This window comes from Salvelinus namaycush, chromosome 27 (assembly GCF_016432855.1).
Source record: "Salvelinus namaycush isolate Seneca chromosome 27, SaNama_1.0, whole genome shotgun sequence".
Lineage (NCBI taxonomy): Eukaryota > Metazoa > Chordata > Actinopteri > Salmoniformes > Salmonidae > Salvelinus > Salvelinus namaycush.
The window spans coordinates 6871787-6894538 of NC_052333.1; the positions used below are offsets into that span (position 1 = coordinate 6871787).

The window sequence follows — 22752 nt, forward strand, 5'->3', positions numbered from 1 at the left end:
TTCTGATTAAAGAAGCAATAAAACTGGCCTTCTTTAGACTAGTTGAGTATCTGGAGCATCAGCATTTGTGGGTTCGATTACAAGCTTAAAATGGCCTGAAACAAATAACTTTCTTCTGAAACTCATCAATCTATTCTTGTTCTGAGAAATGAAGGCTATTCCATGTGAGAAATTGCCAAGAAACTGAAGATCTCGTACAACTCTGTGTACTACTCCCTTCACAGAACAGCGCAAACTGGCTCTAACCAGAATAGAAAGAGGAGTGGGAGGCCCTGGTGCACAACTGAGCAAGAGGACAAGTACATTCGAGTATCAAGTCCTCAACTGGCAGCTTCATTAAATAGTACCTGCAAAACACCAGTCTCAACATCAACAGTGAAGAGGCGACAGAGTTGCAAAGAAAAGCCATATCTCAGACTGGCCAATAAAAAGAAAAGATTAAGATGGGGAAAAGAACACAGACACTGGACAGAGGAACTCTGCAACTCTAGAAGGCCAGCATCCTGGAGTCACCTCTTCACTGTTGACGTTGAGACTAGTGTCAGAACTCACTGATAATGGGCCTCTATACGGCTATGTAGATATTCCATAAACAATCTCCCGGTTCCAGCTACAATAGTCATTTACAACATTAACAATGTCTACTACACTGTATTTCTGATCAATTTGATGTTATTTTAATGGAAAAAATTGTGCTTTTCTTTGAAAAACAAGGACATTTCAAAGTGGCCACAAACTTTTGAACGGTAGTGTATGTGCAACCAATAAAATTGGATTTGATTTGATTCTTAGCATATTCTATTTGAGAATGCCTGTAGAACCACAGTCCCTCATTGAATAAGGAGAAACATTGTTTTCCAGTGATGCACATTCTATCAAGTACTTGTTATTTTCATTTTTGTTCTGTGCGACTCATTGCATTTTACCATCATTTTTTTCCCCCGTTTTTGTTTTTGTTTTGTATATGTCAAGGGGATATACTGTTTCAAAAATAACCATATCGTGTTGCCTGGCTGGTCTATTGGCCGCACATCACATTAGGTTTGAATCTGGTTTACCGCCCTGATACAATCTCTCACTATCTTACCCCACTATCAACCCAGTTTACTGCCCTCTGATACAATCTCTCACTATCTTACTCCAGTATCAATCTAGTTTACTGCCCTCTGACACAATCTCTCACTATTTTACCCCACTATCAACCCAGTTTACTGCGCTCTGATACAATCTCTCTCTATTTTACCCCACTATCAACCCAGTTTACTGCCCTCTGACACTATCTCTCTCTATTTTACCCCACTATCAACCCAGTTTACTGCCCTCTGACACAATCTCTCTCTATTTTACCCCACTATCATCCAGTCTGTTGCCATTTGACGTAATCTGTCTCTTTCTTTCTCCACTGCCATCCTACCTCACTATTTGTTAAAAAAGAAATCGGAAAAATCTTTTCCAATATGTATTAAAACAACATGGGTCGTATTAGACCCTTTTCACTATTTTTCAAGATAAGCCCTACTGCATTTCTGAAGACACATTTTCGAACTGCTCCCCAGCTGACGTTTTGAGGCTGTTTTATGGTCTTGGGGTCCATTTCATTACAGTCCCTGAACATTAAAGTGCCATGGATCTCTCTTCTATTAAATGCTTGTGTGCTCCCTCCGTTCCTCCTGCTGTCCTATTGGTTCCTGTCTTCATCGCAACATGGCGTGCTCCTCGTACTAAACCCAACAGAAATTATATAGGAATCAGGATTCAGGAATCAAGAATCAGGATATTGTGTACGTTCCAAATGTCACCCTATTTCCTATGTGGTGCACTACTATTGACCAGGGTGCATAGGACTCAGTGCCCAGAGGGCTCTAGTTAAAAGTAGTGCACTATATAGGGCAGGTGTCTCCAACAGGTCGATTGTGAGCTACCAGTAGCTCGCAGCCCACATATGAGTAGTTCGCCAAACAATTCTGAAAGTAAATGCAATTCTTTATGTTTTCCACCGTATAATGTCATAAACAAATCTCACAAGTATCAGACACCTTAAGTTCCCAGCTTCTATCTAATCAATGCAACATTGATATCATCCCACCCCTGGTTAGCCACTATTGGCTTAAAAAACCAAACCTATCTGCCAATTAATTTCCAGCAATATTGTCCCTGTCTGTCTGTGTGGTGGGCGTGTTTGTCTGTTACTCCATGTGTAGCCAGTTGATGTGATAACCATCATGTAGGTTGACAGAAATAATTTCCCCAAAACCTTCTCAATTAAATAATAACTGCAAAGTAGGCTTACCTGGCAGAAGTATATAATGAGTAAGTAAATCATTTGTGTCTATTATTTGTTATTTGCAAACTTTCCCATAAAATGAGCAGCACCAGTACAGAACCATCACTAGACTGGCACATTCCTCACTGGTAGATGTGCAATTAAAGGGCCAGAGGTGTTTAACGGGCCAGATGCACAATTAAAGGGCCAGAGGTGTTTAAAGATCCAGATGCGCAATTAAAGGGCTAGATGTGCAAGGGGAACTACACTCAAAAATCAAAATGTGTTCGTTTTCTTCCAGACCAAAAAGTAAGTGATTTAAGCATTGACATGGACTCAGAACATCATATTTCGTATTTTATCTGTGAACAATTGTAATTTTGAGAGTTAAAAACAAAACAAAAAATCTAAATCCAGGAAAAATAAAACAGAGAAAACAGTTATAGGGCCCCCTTTAGAGTTGTCTAGACTCGTTTATTAACCATTATTTTACCAGGTACACTGTATATTGTACACTAAGGAGCTGGGGAAGAGAGGAATGTGCCTATTTGAAAGCTTGAAAAAAAATGAGTAGCTCGCTGTTTACATTTTGAAAAGTAGCTTTCATGCTAGAAAAGGTTGGACACCCCTGATATAGGGAGTGGAATGCCATCTAGAACACATACCATTGTGTCGTAGACCCAGCCACTGATCACCCATCTAATTCACCATCATTATGAATTATGCAAGCTAGCTATCTGCTTTCTGACCCTGTGTACTGGCATCCCCCATTAGGCAGCAGATAAACAAGACCCAGAGATGGAGCTAGGAGGATCAGCACTCAGCGGAGTGTTCATGTCATGCCACATAGACACATCAATAGTAATGGACACCATCTGTGCAGATAGAGATAGAGAGGGCAGCACAGCTGGAAGAACATCCTAGAAGACCTGTTAGGAAAACTAAGTGTGGCAAGACTTGAGTGTGCTTGTCATTACGCCATAGAGCTATTTTGGGAAGGAGACGTGAATGGACATGGTTTTCTATTGACAGAGATGTCACTGTGTTGGTAGTATACATGTCTCTTACAAAGAGGTTGCTTAGTGAGCAACACAAAATGGTAATTCAGTTTGACTACGGTTTTAATATTAACCTGAACTTCAAAAAGAATACAAAATACTTCTAACCCCTCAGGACCAAAGTCTTTATCACAGTGATGCTAATTTAATTAAAATGCACAATCTATCTGAAAGTCATAAACAACTGTAAAACATTGAGATGTATGGTCGGACAGCTTGGTGTAGACACTAGCCCTGCTTCGTCCTCTCCCTCTTCTCTCCCTCTTCCCTCTTCTCTCTTCTCTCCTCTTCCCTCTTCTCTCTTCTCTGCTCTTCCCTCTTCTCTCTTCTCTCCTCTCCCCTCTTCTCTCATCTCTCCTCTCCTCTTCTCTCCCTCTCTTCCCTCTTCCCTCTTCCCTCTTCTCTCTTCTCTCCTCTTCCCTCTTCTCTCTTCTCTCCCTCTTCTCTCCTCTCCTCTCCTCTCATCTCTCCTCTCCTCCCCTCTTCTCTCCTCCCCTTTTCCTCCCTCTTCTCTCCGTCTCTTCCCTCATCTCTCTTCTCTCCTCTTCTCTCTTCTCTCCTCTCCTCTACCCTCATCTCTCCTCTCCTCCCCTCTTCTCTCCCTCTTCTCTCTCCTCCTCTCCTCTCTCCTCTTCTCTCATCTCTCCTCTCCTCCCCTTTTCTCTCCTCCCCTTTTCATCTCCCTCTTCTCTCCGTCTCTTCCCTCTTCTCTCCTCTCCTTCCTTCTCCTCCCTTTTTCCTCCCCCTTCTCTCCTCTCCCTGTCCCACTCCTCTCCCTCTCTCATCACATTCCTCTCCTCTCTCTGTCCCACTCCTCTCCCTCTCCCACTCCTCTCCCTCTCCCCTCCCACTCCTCTCCTTCTCCTCTCCTATCCCACTCCTCTCCCTCTCTCCTCACACTCCTCTCCCTCTACAACTCCTCTCCTTCTCCCACTCCTCTCCCTCTCTCCCCCCACTCCTCTCCCTCTCCAACTCCTCTCCCTTTCTCCTCCCACTCCTCTCCCTCTCCCTCTCCTCTCCCTCTCTCCTGCAACTCTTCTTCCTCTCTCCTCCCCCTCTCCCACTCCTCTGCTCTCCCTCACCCACTCATCTCCCTCTCCCACTCCTCTCCCTCTCTCCTCCCACTCCTCTCCCTCTCCCACTCCTCTCCCACTACCCTTCCTCTCTCCTCCCTCTCCTCCCACTCCCCTCCCTCTCCTCTCCCACTCCTCTCCCACTCCTCTCCCTCTCCCACTCCTCTCCTCTCCCACTCCTCTCCCTCTCCAACTCCTCTCCTCTCTCCTTCCACTCCTCTCCCTCTCCCTCTCCTCTCCCACTCCCCTCGAACTCCTCTCCCTCTCCCTCTCCCACTCATCTCCCACTCCTCTCCTGCTCTCCTCCCACTCTTCTTCCTCTCTCCTCCTCTCCTCTTTTAATATTCTGTATTATGTCATGGTCTATGTTCTGTGTGGACCCCAGGAAGAGTAGCTGCTGCTTTCACAACAGCTAATGGGGATCCTAATAAAATACCAAAATACCTCTCCTCTCCCTCCTCTCCCTCTCCCCTCCTTTCCTCTCCCTCTAGTCAGACCAGGGTGAGTGGAGAACGTTAATGGCCCATGGTGTGAGAGGGGTTCAGTCACAGGGAAAATGAAAACTGACACTCCACTCTCAGCCTCAGATGGAAAGTGATCCAAATGAATCATCCTCGTGTCACCCACAAGGCCCGTGACCACCACCACCACAACAGTCGTAAAGCTAAAAAATGAAAGTACATTAATAAAACATGACACTCCATGGATGCTAAGGTCAATGCTGCTCTTACCTCATTTCCTACAAGCACGTCCAGCTCCAATGTACTCGGCACATAGCGAGAGTAGCATAGAGTCACTGGTCAGTCAAGAGGACAGGGTTCACCTTATTCATCCATCCAGAGCAACAGTATCTAAACGTCTAACCTTTCAAACAGCCCTGCATTCATATGAATTACCATGCCCTTTCATTCTTATTGGAATATTCAAATGTAGTATCCCACTAGGCACAGATGTCCATTCAATGTCTATTCCACATTGGTTCAACCAGTGTGTGTCCAGTGGGATGTGACGAACGCAGGGCATGAATATTTAGCTATAATTAACATGATATCCCAGAGAAACCAGTGCCATATTCTAGAATCTAGATGGTCCATGTAAGTCTACTGTCCTCTCAGCGTCGCTTCTCCTCCACCATCTTGCTGTTCACCTAAGACCATGTACATGCTAAGTGTTGGTGTGGTGACTATTGTTTAAGAACAGAGGCACAGGGCCAGCATGAGATAGAGCCCCTTGTCCTCTTTCTATGGCCCTCTCTGACTGCTCTCCTGTATATATCATAATGCTCTGCTCTTATCTCCACCTGTCCAGTGAATGAGGGGGGCATCAAGCAGGCGTCCAACTCTTGTCCTGACCCGGGGGAGCCAGAGAACGGCAAGAGGATGGGCTCCGACTTTAGGTAGGTCATATTGGGGTGAAGAATGCACCCTTACTAACATAGCACCACCCACTGGGCCCGGAGAGGCAGGACACTGGTTTTGTACAGGCTGTGTCAGGACACTGGTTTTGTACAGGCTGTGTCAGGACACTGGTTTTGTACAGGCTGTGTCAGGGCACTGGTTTTGTACAGGCTGTGTCAGGGCACTGATTTTGTACAGGCTGTGTCAGGACACTGGTTTTGTACAGGCTGTGTCAGGACACTGGTTTTGTACAGGCTGTGTCAGGACACTGGTTTTGTACAGGCTGTGCCAGGGCACTGGTTTTGTACAGGCTGTGTCAGGACACTGGTTTTGTACAGGCTGTGTCAGGACACTGGTTTTGTACAGGCTGTGTCAGGACACTGGTTTTGTACAGGCTGTGTCAGGACACTGGTTTTGTACAGGCTGTGTCAGGACACTGGTTTTGTACAGGCTGTGTCAGGGCACTGGTTTTGTACAGGCTGTGTCAGGGCACCTCTACGGTTGCAAAATTCCTGTAACTTTCCCAAATTCCCAGGTGTCCCAGAAATCCCATTTGGAAGATTCCAGGAATCAGAAGGGAATTAGCAGGACATCTTCACCAACCAGGTTTTCTGCAAATCCTGGGAATTTTGGGAACCTTACGCACCTCTCAGGTGGCTTATACAGGTATCTGCCAAAAGGAAACACCAACATAAAGTGTCTTGATAGGGTGTTGGGCCACCACGAGTCGCCAATACAGCTTCAATGCAACTTGGCATAGATTCCACAAGTGTCTGGACCTCTATCAGAGGGATGCAACACCATTCTTCCACAAGAAATTCCATCATTTTATGTTTTTTTTATGGTGTTGGAAAACGCCGTCTCAGACGCCACTCCAGAATCTCCCATAAGTTTTCAATTGGGTTGAGATGTGGTGACTGAGACGGACATGGCATATGGTTTACATCATGTTCATGCTCATCAAACCATACAGTGACCACCCGTACCCTGTGGATGGGGAAATAGCCATTGCAGATAAAATAATGGCCTGCCCAACATTTTTATACATGACCCTAAGCATGATGGGATGTTAATTGCTTAATTAACTCAGGAACCCCACCTGTGTAGAAGCACCTGCTTTTAATATAGTTTGTATCCCTCATTAACTCAAGTCTTTTCATTACTTTGGCAGTTACCTGTACATACATGGTGCAGTTGTGTCGGAGAACATATTGCTCACCACAACTACAAAGAACAACAAAAAAGAAAACAAATATGATGTTATTTCTGAGTTATTTATATTCCTAGACAAGGCAGATAAGTAAAGCAAAGATGATTGGTCCTTCACAAGAAAAGATAAAAGCTGCATCCTATATGCTCCGAGAGCCGCATCGCCTGTTATTGACAGTTGAAGGTCACTGGACATGGGTTGTAGACGGAAAGTACTCAGGTATCAGTATGAAGGCAGTGCCATGAGCGTGACACAGCCCAGTAATACGGTTCAACCTGATTACGACACTAGCCTCTAATATCGTTCCAACTGAATGTGAATCACTTCTCTCCCTCGCCTCTCATCTTCAAGTGTTCATTCAATGTCACACACACCACTTCACTGTGGATTATTGACAGCAGCATCTCAATGGGTGAAAAACGTATAAGGCCAGTATTGAGCTCAGGGCCCGTAGTCATAAAGCATCTCCCAGTAGGAGTGCTGATCTAATCTAGGATCAGTGTAGCCTTATAGATTCTAATGAATGGACCTGAGGAACCTGCTCCGAGATCAGCACTCCTACTCTGAGACTCTTGATGAATACAGACCCTGATGAGTCTAGCTGTAATGATGACATTGGAGATTGTATTCTATTTGAATAGAGCTAAGAGATGCCAATAATACAACTATACATTTTAAAAAAAATGTAACCTTTATTTAACTAGGCAAGTCAGTTAAAGAACAAATTCTTATTTACAATGACGGCCTACACCGGATGACAATTGTGCGCCGCCCTATGGGACTCCCAATCATGGCCGGTTGTGATACAGCCTGGAATCAAACCAGGGTCTGTAGTGACGCCTCTTGCACTGTGATGCAGTGCCTTAGACCGCTGCGCCACGCTTACTTTTTACCCTTTCAATTATGGCTTATTTCTCTATAACATCACACAATCTCTTTCAGTGTGAGTCGCAATTTTATTTTTTGAATCATGTTTGAGTTAATCTGAACAAGGTGAATAGTTTCTGAAAGCATTTCATCTGAAGGATTTTGAATTATCTTACCCGAGCCATGAGTTTGAGCTTCAAACAAATCGAAGGTCTCTCAAAACAGGCATTTTTTTTAAGTGTAGGAAAATAAAAGATTAGATTGTTTACAGATGTATTGAGGTATGAGGTTTTTCTCGTTCAATAACACACGTTGTTGTGTTATTACAGAAATATAGTACTTAGGCTTTGTGTGTGTGTGTGTGTGTGTGTGTGTGTGTGTGTGTGTGTGTGTGTGTGTGTGTGTGTGTGTGTGTGTGTGTGTGTGTGTGTGTGTGTGTGTGTGTGTGTGTGTGTGTGTGTGTGTGTGTGTGTTCCCTCTCTCTCAACAACAGCATCGGGGCCACCGTCCAGTTCCTCTGTGATGAGGACCATGTGCTGCAGGGCTCCAAGACCATCACCTGTCAGAGGGTGGCCGAGGTGTTCGCTGCCTGGAGTGACCACCGCCCCGTCTGCAAAGGTCAGTCAGCGTCCCTGACAACTGCCTACCAAATGGCACCCTATTCCTTATTTAGTGCATTACTTTTGACTAGAGCTCATAGGGCCCTGGTCAAAAGGGGTACACTATGTAGGGAATATGGTGCCATTTTGGGGAAGCAACCCTTGGCTCCTGGGTCCCAAAATGTATGGAGAATGTAGATATGGAGCACTAATGGAAATGAAATGTCAGGGTACTTTGTCATTTTCAACTGACAGACATTTTGGGGGCTTGGTTTGGTTGTGAGATTGATTTGAAAGAGAATTCTGTATTTAGTCTAATGTTCATGACGTAGCAATGTATCAGAGATACGCTGAGGTTTGATCAGTCAGTGTTACCACAGGGGAGGGTCGGTGTGACAGGCAGACAGGTTATTTGGGGTGCCTGTGCCACCTGTGTGCCTGGTCCTTTTTTTGTGACACACACACATTGATCAACCAATCCCAGACTACCACCGTGAGGTCTCTGGACTGGTTAGCGACGACCCACATTTGTGGATCCGTAAACTTCCAGCATCTTCCATACCCTTCCTTCTGCCTTCCAATTGCCCCATGCTCAGGTTGTGTGCTATCCAACAGGTCTTTATTGTCTTTTCTGGATCATACTGGGAGACCAGACAATCTTTAGTCTCTCTCTCTCTCTCTCTCTCTCTCTCTCTCTCTCTCTCTCTCTCTCTCTCCTCTCTCTCTCCTCTCTCTCTCTTCTCTCTCCCTTCCCTCCTCCCCCCATCATTAATTAAGCATTGACCTCTTGATTGTTTTTCATGTTACTTGTCTGGCTGTGATGCAAACCTGTACACTGACTGGCCTGATCAATGCCCATAGGATACCCATGTCTCTGGTGTGTGTCTAATAAGACCCATGTCTCTGGAGTGTGTCTATTAAGACCCATGTCTCTGGTGTGTGTCTAATAAGACCCATGTCTCTGGTGTGTGTCTAATAAGACCCATGTCTCTGGACTGTCTAATAAGACCCATGTCTCTGGTGTGTGTCTAATAAGACCCATGTCTCTGGTGTGTGTCTAATAAGACCCATGTCTCTGGTGTGTGTCTAATAAGACCCATGTCGCTGGACTGTCTAATAAGACCCATGTCTCTGGTGTGTGTCTAATAAGACCCATGTCGCTGGACTGTCTAATAAGACCCATGTCTCTGGAGTCTGTCTAATTAGACACATGTCTCTGGTGTGTGTCTAATAAGACCCATGTCTCTGGTGTCTGTCTAATAAGACCCATGTCTCTGGAGTCTGTCTAATAAGACCCATGTCTCTGGAGTCTGTCTAATAAGTCCCATGTCTCTGGTGTGTGTCTAATAAGACCCCTGTCTCTGGACTGTCTAATAAGACCCATGTCTCTGGAGTCTGTCTAATAAGACCCATGTCTCTGGACTGTCTAATAAGACCCATGTCTCTGGACTGTCTAATGAGACCCATGTCTCTGGTGTCTGTCTAATAAGACCCATGTCTCTGGAGGCTGTTTAATAAGACCCCTGTTTCTGCTTTTCTCTTAGTATCCCCATTAAGTCTTGCTCATGCAGCAGTGACTCTTCCTGGGGTCCACACAAAACATCAAATACAGTACAGAACAGTTGTAGACAACACAAAACAAATGCAATATTACATTAAATAAAAAATAAGAAATACATTTACTGTTAAGATACCAAGAGAATCTAGAAGAAAAAAGAAACGCACACCTATGTAGGCGAGGTGCTGGCTAGCGGAGTAGAAAACTAGAAAATAAAGGAGAGCCGCACACTCTAGGAGCTCAGATGCAAAAATATTTAATTACCAACGTTTCGACAGGCAAGCTGTCTTCATCAGGGTACAATCACAGACACTGCGGGATGACTCGTTTATATATAGTGTCAAGACACACAGGTGTCTGTAATCATGGCCAACAGTGGCCTAATATCATTGGTTAATTACTCATATTAAAACGGCATAGAATGAGCAACATACAATTAATACAAATGGATAACATACGATCATAGACTCACTAAAGGCCACACAAGCCTACAAACAACCACAATGGCAAAGTCACAACAATCACAACAATCACAAGAATGGCTTCAGATCAAAGTCCACATTAAGACCGAAGGGAGCAAGGGTCTTTAAATTAAATATCCAAGCAGCCTCTCGTCTTAACAATAAATTATCAAGGTCACCCCCTCTCCTAGGGAGGGTGACATGTTCGATGCCAATATAACGCAAAGATGAAATCGAGTGGCCTGCCTCCAAAAAGTGGGCCGCAACTGGGTAGGTCAAGTTTTTGCACCTAATGGTGCTACGATGCTCTGAGATACGTACTTTTAATTCACGCTTTGTTTTACCCACATAATTTTTACCACAAGGACAAGTTATGAGATAAATAACTGCCTTAGTGGAGCACGTAATAACACCTTTGATTGGGATCGATGTCCCTGTTTGTGGATGTTTGAAGGATCTGCATTTATAAGTGCCATTGCATTGGGCACAGCCATTACACTTATAATTACCATCCAATAGGGGCGCAAATAGACGTTGTTCAGGAATATCTTGGGGGGTTAAATCAGAGTGTACCAATTGGTCTCGGAGATTTCTGCCCCGCGAAAATACGACCAAGGGAAGGTCAGAAAACACATTACCGAGTCTATCATCGGATTTAAGAATATGCCAATGTTTGTGAACGATTCCCTTAATTTGTTCAGAGCGCTTTGAATAGCGGGTAGTTAAAATGCAAGAATGCGTCTTTTTGCGAGACTGCCCTTGAAAAAGGTCATGTCTCGTTTTGTTTTGAATTTTCTCAATGGCATTATTAATCTGATCATTTTTGTACCCCCTCTCCTTGAACTTTCTTTGCGTCTCAGCCATATTTCTGTCGAAATCTGATTGTTTTTTGCAAATTCTTTTGATTCGACAGAATTGGCTGTAGGGCAAACTATTTTTCAAGGGAAGTGGGTGACAACTGTCAGCCCTCAACAAACTGTTACGATCAGTAGGTTTCCTGTAAAGATCAGTGTATAGAACATTATTTTCACACAAGATCAGAAGATCAAGAAAACTGATTTGACGTGTATCAGATTGCATAGTAAATCTCAAATGTTCAGAACAGGAGTTAAGAAAATCATGGAACGATCTGAAGCCATTCTTGTGATTCTTTGATCTGAAGCCATTCTTGTGATTGTTGTGATTGTTGTGACTTTGCCATTGTGGTTGTTTGTAGGCTTGTGTGGCCTTTAGTGAGTCTATGATCGTATGTTATCCATTTGTATTAATTGTATGTTGCTCATTCTATGCCGTTTTAATATGAGTAATTAACCAATGATATTAGGCCACTGTTGGCCATGATTACAGACACCTGTGTGTCTTGACACTATATATAAACGAGTCATCCCGCAGTGTCTGTGATTGTACCCTGATGAAGACAGCTTGCCTGTCGAAACGTTGGTAATTAAATATTTTTGCATCTGAGCTCCCAGAGTGTGCGGCTCTCCTTTATTTTCAAGATACCAAGAGACAAAAAAATACTTCTTATACACTATTCACATAGATACATTTGATATTTAGGAAAGGTGCTATATCCTGTTGTAATCTTTTTAAAAAATCATTAAAGCTAAGCTTGCTGTTTTCCTAAGTAATACCTGGTGGAAGATCAGATTGTTCTGTCATGGAAACAGTTGAAGTTGGAAGTTTACATACACCTTAGCCAAATGGAAGTATGCTTGAGGTCATTGTCCATTTGGAAGACTCACTTGCGACCAAGCTTTAACTTCCTGACTGATGTCTTGAGATGTTGCTTCAATATATCCACATACTTTTCCTTTCTTCATGATGCCATCTATTTTGTGAAGTGCACCAGTCCCTCCTGCAGCAAAGCACCCCCACAACATGAGGCTGCCACCCCCGTGCTTCACGGTTGGGATGGCGTTCTTCGGCATGCAAGCCTCCCCCTTTTTCCTCCAAACATAAAAATGGTTATTATGGCCAAAAAGTTCTATTTTTGTTTCATCAGACCAAAGGACATTTCTCCCCATGTGCAGTTGCAAACCGTAGTCTGGCTTTTTATGGCGGTTTTGAAGCTGTGGCTTCTTCCTTGCTGAGCGGACTTTCAGGTTATGTTGATATAGGAATCGTTTCACTGGGGATATAGATACTTTTGTACCTGTTTCCTCCAGCATCTTCACAAGGTCCTTTGCTGTTGTTCTGGGATTGATTTGCACTTTTCGCACCAAAGTATGTTCATCTCTAGGAGACAGAACGCGTCTCCTTCCTGAGCGGTATGACGGCTGCGTGGTCCCATGGTGTTTATACTTGTGTAATATTGTTTGTACAGATAAACGTGGTACCTTCAGGCATTTAGAAACTGCTCCCAAGGATGAACCAGACTTATTTGCTGGGCATAGAGCATATCAAAAATACCTACACGTTTCACTTTAAAACCCACCTGAGTGACTGGACCGTTCACTTTAAAACCCACCTGATTCCCTGGACCTTTCACTTTAAAACCCACCTGAGTGACTGGACTTTTCACTTTAAAACCCACCTGATTGCCTGGACTTTTCACTTTAAAACCCACCTGATTGCCTGGAGCTTTCACTTTAAAACCCACCTGAGTGACTGGACTTTTCACTTTAAAACCCACCTGATTGCCTGGACTTTTCACTTTAAAACCCACCTGAGTGCCTGGACCTTTCACTTTAAAACCCACCTGATTGCCTGGACTTTTCACTTTAAAACCCACCTGATTGCCTGGACTTTTCACTTTAAAACCCACCTGAGTGACTGGACTTTTCACTTTAAAACCCACCTGATTGCCTGGACTTTTCACTTTAAAACCCACCTGAGTGACTGGACCTTTCACTTTAAAACCCACCTGATTGCCTGGACTTTTCACTTTAAAACCCACCTGAGTGACTGGACTTTTCACTTTAAAACCCACCTGAGTGACTGGACCTTTCACTTTAAAACCCACCTGAGTGACTGGACCTTTCACTTTAAAACCCACCTGATTCCCTGGACTTTTCACTTTAAAACCCACCTGATTGCCTGGACTTTTCACTTTAAAACCCACCTGGATTCCTCAAACCATTTCACACTCTTTCGTTGGATTTGATGAATCTTGTTTTTCTAATATAGCAGTCTAAAATGTTTCATACTTAGCTCTGCTGTTGTGTTCCCTCAGAGGGGGAGGCAATTAGAGCTTTGTACAGCTTCGTACAGTAGGTCAAGGGTCAAGATGTATGGAAATGAATTATCCTGAACTCTGAAAGTATTCTCTTGATGCAGCTACAGTATGATGATACTTTGTGGAGTAATCCTGTTCTCTGACTTTTACAGTGTTCTACCTTGATTCAATTTGAGCTGATGATTAATCAGTGACAGAATGGCGTTCGATGGAGAGGTTATGCTAAAACGTTGCAGTCAGTTTGAACATTCGATTTGACAGCCTCTCTGTTTGGCCAATGAAGCGTGGCCAATTTGGCAAGAGTAAACTTTGATCAACATCCCGTCGAACCAAAGCGTAACAGCTCACTACTGTATACCAAAACAAGTGAATCACAGGCGCTCTTGGTCAATCTTGTTTCTTGTCTCTGCAACGTCCTTGTGTTCCACAAATGACTTACCTGCCACCATGTCTCAGTACATTTACATTACGCAAGTAAAACACTAGAGCCATATGGCCACATGACAAAAAAACAGACAGATGGTTAGGCCCATATGCTGACGCATTCTTCAGACTTTTTTCACTACTTTACTCTGATTAGCAGTGTCTTTGAAGAATGGAAGAGGTGCGGACGAGTGTTGATGTGACTAAATATACACAGGCAGTTTATGATATCACAACGTATAACACTGCTGTAACCACTGCTAGTTGGACTTAATTAGAAGGATAATATATTCCCTATTTAGTGCACTACTTTTGACCAGGGCCCTTAGTGGTCGAATCAAAAGTAATGCACTATATATACAAGTGTATCTGGACACCCCTTGAAATTAGTGGATACGGCTATTTCAGCAACACCTGTTGCTGACAGATGTAAAAAATGTAGCACACAGCCATGCACACAGCCATGCACACAGCCATGCACACAGCCATAGACAAAAATTGGCAGTTGAATGGCATTACTGTAGAGCTCAGTGACTTTCAACATAGCACCGCCGAGTGCTGAAGTGCATAGCGAGTACAAATCGTCTGTCCTCAGTTCCAACACTCATTACCGAGTTCCAAACTGCCTCTGGAAGCAACGTCAGCATAAGAACTGTTATTCGGGAGCTTCATGAAATGGGTTTTCATGGCCGAGCAGCAGCACACAAGCCTAAGATCAAAATGTGCAATGCCAAGTGTCGGCTGGAGTGGTGTAAATCTCACCGGCATTGGACTCTGGAGCAGTGGAAACAAGTTCTCTGGAATGTTGAATTACGCTTCACCATCTGACAGTCCGACAGATGAATCTGGGTTTGGCGGATGCCAGGAGAACGCTACATGCCCCAAAGCATACTGTTGTTCCAACTGTAAATTCGGTGGAGGAGAAATAATGGTCTGGGGCTGTTTTTCATGGTTCGGGCTACGCCCCTTAGTTCCAGTGAAGGGAAATCTTAACATGACATTCTAGAAGATTCTGTGCTTCCAACTTTGTGGCAACAGTTTGGGGAAGGCCCTTTCATGTTTCAGCATGACAATGCCCCCATGCACAAAGCGAGGTCCATACAGAAATGTCTTGTCGAGATCGGTGTGGAAGAACTTGACTGGCCTGTACATAGCCCCGACCTCAACCCCATCGAAAACCTTCGCCATGAGTTGCCGACTGCGAGCCAGGCCTAATCGCCCCAAAATCAGTGCATGACCTCACGAATGCTCTTGTGGCTGAATGGAAGCAAATCCCTGCAGCAATGTTCCAACATCTAGTGGAAAGCCTTCCCAGAAGAGTGGAGGCTGTTAAAGCAGCAAAGGGGGAACCAACTCTGTATTAATACCCATGATTTTGGAATGACACGAGCAGGTGTCCACATACTGTTGGTCACGTAGTGTATATAGTAAATAGGATACCATTTGGGACGCATCCAAAGACAGACTGTCGATTAGAGAGACTTCAAATTCAACAATACAGTACATAATATACTTTTAATGTAGTGTAATACTTCAAATGATTGTAAAGTTAAAGTATAAGTTAGAAAGTGTCAGGACATCCAGCTTTTATTTCTTTAAAACTAAAAAATATATATTGAATAATAATATCATATTATAATCCTGAGCTACTAAAACATCTGTACACGGTGGATCATTGATGTGATTCATGTATAAATATATGTCAATAAAACGGGGCTTCCTAACTGGGGCTCCCGAGTGGTGCAGTGGTATAAAGCACTGCATCTCAGTGCTAGAGGCATCACTACAGAACCTGGTTTGATGCCAGGCTGCATCACAACCGGCCGTGATTGGGAGTCCCGTAGGGCGGCACATAATTGGCCCAGTGTCGTCCGGGGTAGACCGTCATTTGTACATATGAATTTGTTCTTAACTGACTTGCCTAGTTAAATAAAAAAATAAAACTATCCTGTGTAGAGCACTGCTTCTGGCTGTAAATGATGTATTACGAGTTTTACTGTGGACAGAATTGCAAATTACACCTTGAAATAGGCAGGCAATATTGTGCAGCCACTTTCCCTGTGTGTGTGTGTATGAGTGTCTCTCTCTCTCTCTCTCTTTTTCTCTCTGTCCATGTGTGTAGGTGTGTGAGATGAGATTACTCCTGTTTGTGTGTGCGGAAACATTAGGGGCTGAAACAGGAAGGGAAAAAGGCAAAGTACCTTGGCTCAGGGTTAATGATGTCATTGATCATTCTCAGTGGCGATAGTTTTGTAGGTTTGTTCCTCCCGTTCCTCCAAGTCGCCAGTCAGACCAGCTAATCTGTATTCCTCCTGCTGAATTGGCTCCTTTTCCCCCAGGAGAAGGTCAGCCTGAATGTCGGTGTACATAAAACACCAAAAATAGGAGAGAAAACAAGTGAAACGAGTGAAACGTTCAGGGCGTTTTATCAACAGTGAAATGTTCAGGGCGTTTTATCAACAGTGAAAGTACAGGGCGTTTTATCAACAGTGAAACGTTCGGGGTGTTTTATCAACAGTGAAAGTACAGGGCGTTTTATCAACAGTGAAAGTACAGGGCGTTTTATCAACAGTGAAACGTACAGGGCGTTTTATCAACAGTGAAAGTACAGGGCGTTTTATCAACAGTGAAAGTACAGGGCGTTTTATCAACAGTGAAACGTGCAGGGCGTTTTATCAACAGTGAAACGTACAGGGCGTTTTATCAAAAGTGAAACGTACAGAGTGTTTATCAACAGTGAAAGTACAGGGCGTTTTATCAACAGTGAAAGTACAGGGCGTTTTATCAACAGTGAAATGTTCAGGGTGTTTTATCAACAGTGAAAGTACAGGGCGTTTTATCAACAGTGAAAGTACAGGGCGTTTTATCAACAGTGAAAGTACAGGGCGTTTTATCAACAGTGAAAGTACAGGGTGTTTTATCAACAGTGAAACGTGCAGGGAGTTTTATCAACAGTGAAAGTACAGGGCGTTTTATCAACAGTGAAACGTACAGGGCGTTTTATCAACAGTGAAAGTACAGGGAGTTTTATCAACAGTGAAAGTACAGGGCGTTTTATCAACAGTGAAAGTACAGGGCGTTTTATCAACAGTGAAACGTACAGGGCGTTTTATCAACAGTGAAAGTACAGGGAGTTTTATCAACAGTGAAAGTACAGGGCGTTTTATCAACAGTGAAAGTACAGGGAGTTTTATCAACAGTGAAAGTACAGGGCGTTTTATCAACAGTGAAAGTACAGGGCGTTTTATCAACAGTGAAAGTACAGGGCATTTTATCAACAGTGAAACGTACAGGGCGTTTTATCAACAGTGAAAGTACAGGGAGTTTTATCAACAGTGAAAGTACAGGGCGTTTTATCAACAGTGAAACGTACAGGGCGTTTTATCAACAGTGAAACGTGCAGGGCGTTTTATCAACAGTGAAACGTACAGGGCGTTTTATCAACAGTGAAAGTACAGGGCGTTTTATCAACAGTGAAACGTGCAGGGTGTTTTATCAACAGTGAAACGTACAGGGCGTTTTATCAACAGTGAAACGTGCAGGGTGTTTTATCAACAGTGAAACGTACAGGGCGTTTTATCAACAGTGAAACGTACAGGGTGTTTTATCAACAGTGAAAGTACAGGGCGTTTTATCAACAGTGAAACGTGCAGGGCGTTTTATCAACAGTGAAACGTGCAGGGTGTTTTATCAACAGTGAAACGTACAGGGCGTTTTATCAACAGTGAAACGTACAGGGAGTTTTATCAACAGTGAAACGTACAGGGCGTTTTATCAACAGTGAAACGTACAGGGCGTTTTATCAACAGTGAAACGTACAGGGAGTTTTATCAACAGTGAAACGTACAGGGCGTTTTATCAACAGTGAAACGTGCAGGGTGTTTTATCAACAGTGAAACGTACAGGGAGTTTTATCAACAGTGAAAGTACAGGGCGTTTTATCAACAGTGAAAGTACAGGGCGTTTTATCAACAGTGAAACGTACAGGGCGTTTTATCAACAGTGAAAGTACAGGGCGTTTTATCAACAGTGAAAGTACAGGGCGTTTTATCAACAGTGAAACGTACAGGGCGTTTTATCAACAGTGAAAGTACAGGGCGTTTTATCAACAGTGAAACGTGCAGGGTGTTTTATCAACAGTGAAAGTACAGGGTGTTTTATCAACAGTGAAACGTGCAGGGTGTTTTATCAACAGTGAAACGTACAGGGCGTTTTATCAACAGTGAAACGTGCAGGGTGTTTTATCAACAGTGAAACGTACAGGGCGTTTTATCAACAGTGAAACGTACAGGGTGTTTTATCAACAGTGAAAGTACAGGGCGTTTTATCAACAGTGAAACGTGCAGGGCGTTTTATCAACAGTGAAACGTGCAGGGTGTTTTATCAACAGTGAAACGTACAGGGCGTTTTATCAACAGTGAAACGTACAGGGAGTTTTATCAACAGTGAAACGTACAGGGCGTTTTATCAACAGTGAAACGTACAGGGCGTTTTATCAACAGTGAAACGTACAGGGAGTTTTATCAACAGTGAAACGTACAGGGCGTTTTATCAACAGTGAAACGTGCAGGGTGTTTTATCAACAGTGAAACGTACAGGGAGTTTTATCAACAGTGAAAGTACAGGGCGTTTTATCAACAGTGAAAGTACAGGGCGTTTTATCAACAGTGAAACGTACAGGGCGTTTTATCAACAGTGAAAGTACAGGGCGTTTTATCAACAGTGAAAGTACAGGGCGTTTTATCAACAGTGAAACGTACAGGGCGTTTTATCAACAGTGAAAGTACAGGGCGTTTTATCAACAGTGAAACGTGCAGGGTGTTTTATCAACAGTGAAAGTACAGGGTGTTTTATCAACAGTGAAAGTACAGGGCGTTTTATCAACAGTGAAAGTACAGGGCGTTTTATCAACAGTGAAACGTGCAGGGTGTTTTATCAACAGTGAAAGTACAGGGCGTTTTATCAACAGTGAAACGTACAGGGTGTTTTATCAACAGTGAAAGTACAGGGCGTTTTATCAACAGTGAAAGTACAGGGAGTTTTATCAACAGTGAAACGTGCAGGGCGTTTTATCAACAGTGAAACGTACAGGGCGTTTTATCAACAGTGAAAGTACAGGGCGTTTTATCAACAGTGAAAGTACAGGGAGTTTTATCAACAGTGAAAGTACAGGGAGTTTTATCAACAGTGAAATGTTCAGGGCGTTTTATCAACAGTGAAAGTACAGGGCGTTTTATCAACAGTGAAACGTACAGGGCGTTTTATCAACAGTGAAACGTACAGGGTGTTTTATCAACAGTGAAACGTACAGGGCGTTTTATCAACAGTGAAAGTACAGGGCGTTTTATCAACAGTGAAAGTACAGGGCCTTTTATCAACAGTGAAAGTACAGGGCGTTTTATCAACAGTGAAAGTACAGGGCGTTTTATCAACAGTGAAAGTACAGGGCGTTTTATCAACAGTGAAAGTACAGGGCGTTTTATCAACAGTGAAACGTACAGGGTGTTTTATCAACAGTGAAAGTACAGGGCGTTTTATCAACAGTGAAAGTACAGGGCGTTTTATCAACAGTGAAAGTACAGGGCGTTTTATCAACAGTGAAAGTACAGGGCGTTTTATCAACAGTGAAAGTACAGGGCGTTTTATCAACAGTGAAAGTACAGGGAGTTTTATCAACAGTGAAACGTACAGGGTGTTTTATCAACAGTGAAAGTACAGGGCGTTTTATCAACAGTGAAAGTTCAGGGCGTTTTATCAACAGTGAAAGTACAGGGCGTTTTATCAACAGTGAAAGTACAGGGAGTTTTATCAACAGTGAAACGTACAGGGCGTTTTATCAACAGTGAAAGTACAGGGCGTTTTATCAACAGTGAAAGTTCAGGGCGTTTTATCAACAGTGAAACGTACAGGGTGTTTTATCAACAGTGAAACGTACAGGGCGTTTTATCAACAGTGAAAGTACAGGGCGTTTTATCAACAGTGAAAGTACAGGGCGTTTTATCAACAGTGAAAGTACAGGGCGTTTTATCAACAGTGAAACGTGCAGGGAGTTTTATCAACAGTGAAACGTGCAGGGCGTTTTATCAACAGTGAAAGTACAGGGAGTTTTATCAACAGTGAAAGTACAGGGCGTTTTATCAACAGTGAAACGTACAGGGTGTTTTATCAACAGTGAAAGTACAGGGAGTTTTATCAACAGTGAAAGTACAGGGCGTTTTATCAACAGTGAAAGTACAGGGAGTTTTATCAACAGTGAAACGTACATAGTGTTTTATCAACAGTGAAAGTACAGGGAGTTTTATCAACAGTGAAACGTGCAGGGCGTTTTATCAACAGTGAAAGTACAGGGCGTTTTATCAACAGTGAAAGTACAGGGCGTTTTATCAACAGTGAAAGTACAGGGCGTTTTATCAACAGTGAAACGTGCAGGGAGTTTTATCAACAGTGAAAGTACAGGGCGTTTTATCAACAGTGAAACGTGCAGGGAGTTTTATCAACAGTGAAACGTGCAGGGCGTTTTATCAACAGTGAAAGTACAGGGCGTTTTATCAACAGTGAAACGTACAGGGTGTTTTATCAACAGTGAAAGTACAGGGTGTTTTATCAACAGTGAAACGTACAGGGAGTTTTATCAACAGTGAAACGTGCAGGGCCTTTTATCAACAGTGAAACGTGCAGGGAGTTTTATCAACAGTGAAACGTGCAGGGAGTTTTATCAACAGTGAAACGTGCAGGGAGTTTTATCAACAGTGAAAGTACAGGGAGTTTTATCAACAGTGAAAGTACAGGGAGTTTTATCAACAGTGAAACGTACAGGGTGTTTTATCAACAGTGAAAGTACAGGGCGTTTTATCAACAGTGAAACGTACAGGGTGTTTTATCAACAGTGAAAGTACAGGGAGTTTTATCAACAGTGAAACGTGCAGGGCGTTTTATCAACAGTGAAACGTACAGGGCGTTTTATCAACAGTGAAAGTACAGGGCGTTTTATCAACAGTGAAAGTACAGGGAGTTTTATCAACAGTGAAAGTACAGGGAGTTTTATCAACAGTGAAATGTTCAGGGCGTTTTATCAACAGTGAAAGTACAGGGCGTTTTATCAACAGTGAAACGTACAGGGCGTTTTATCAACAGTGAAACGTACAGGGTGTTTTATCAACAGTGAAACGTACAGGGCGTTTTATCAACAGTGAAAGTACAGGGCGTTTTATCAACAGTGAAAGTACAGGGCCTTTTATCAACAGTGAAAGTACAGGGCGTTTTATCAACAGTGAAAGTACAGGGCGTTTTATCAACAGTGAAAGTACAGGGCGTTTTATCAACAGTGAAAGTACAGGGCGTTTTATCAACAGTGAAACGTGCAGGGCGTTTTATCAACAGTGAAACGTACAGGGCGTTTTATCAACAGTGAAACGTACAGGGCCTTTTATCAACAGTGAAACGTGCAGGGCGTTTTATCAACAGTGAAACGTACAGGGCGTTTTATCAACAGTGAAAGTACAGGGCGTTTTATCAACAGTGAAAGTACAGGGAGTTTTATCAACAGTGAAACGTACAGGGAGTTTTATCAACAGTGAAAGTACAGGGCGTTTTATCAACAGTGAAACGTACAGGGCCTTTTATCAACAGTGAAACGTACAGGGTGTTTTATCAACAGTGAAAGTACAGGGCGTTTTATCAACAGTGAAACGTACAGGGCGTTTTATCAACAGTGAAACGTACAGGGCCTTTTATCAACAGTGAAACGTGCAGGGAGTTTTATCAACAGTGAAACGTGCAGGGCGTTTTATCAACAGTGAAAGTACAGGGTGTTTTATCAACAGTGAAACGTGCAGGGCGTTTTATCAACAGTGAAACGTGCAGGGAGTTTTATCAACAGTGAAAGTACAGGGCGTTTTATCAACAGTGAAAGTACAGGGAGTTTTATCAACAGTGAAAGTACAGGGAGTTTTATCAACAGTGAAAGTACAGGGCCTTTTATCAACAGTGAAAGTACAGGGCGTTTTATCAACAGTGAAACGTGCAGGGCCTTTTATCAACAGTGAAAGTACAGGGCGTTTTATCAACAGTGAAAGTACAGGGCGTTTTATCAACAGTGAAAGTACAGGGCGTTTTATCAACAGTGAAAGTACAGGGCGTTTTATCAACAGTGAAAGTACAGGGCGTTTTATCAACAGTGAAAGTACAGGGCGTTTTATCAACAGTGAAAGTACAGGGCGTTTTATCAACAGTGAAACGTGCAGGGAGTTTTATCAACAACAAACAGCTAAATATCTTGATGTCTTGAAGTGGCGGCTTATCTCCCTGGCTTGGCTGCCATCCCTCTCTGGGAGAGCTGAATTTGTGAAAAGTTCACGATTAAAGGAGATGATAATACAAAGAAGAGGATTTCTGAACTATTCATTAGCTTGGCAAAACAAAAAAATAGGAAAAACCCAGCAAATTAAAGACATCCAAAGTCTGATTTTAGAGGCTTTATTTTGCCTCTCCCGACACATAGCATGCCAATATCCCTCAGTGAGACCAGCCAATGTAGCCCTACCCTGTCCCCTTCTGTTATTTGTAAAGGTAGTGGATAGAAAGTGACAGAATGTCATTGGCCGAGTAATGAATTGTTTGCTCACCGTTGTGTCCCTTAATCCATTAATTGTATAGATCATTTCTA

At 43.0% G+C, this 22752-nt stretch overlaps 1 protein-coding gene across 1 annotated transcript in view; it reads left to right on the top strand.

Moving 5' to 3' along the window:
* LOC120022010 (CUB and sushi domain-containing protein 3-like) overlaps positions 1 to 22752 on the top strand; it is an 803421-nt gene that overhangs the window by 400056 nt on the left and 380613 nt on the right. Inside the window, exons 8-9 of the mRNA XM_038965812.1 lie at positions 5703 to 5790; positions 8362 to 8486. Of these exons, the coding sequence (XP_038821740.1) occupies positions 5703 to 5790; positions 8362 to 8486 (213 nt within the window). The remainder of the gene's footprint in view (positions 1 to 5702; positions 5791 to 8361; positions 8487 to 22752) is intronic.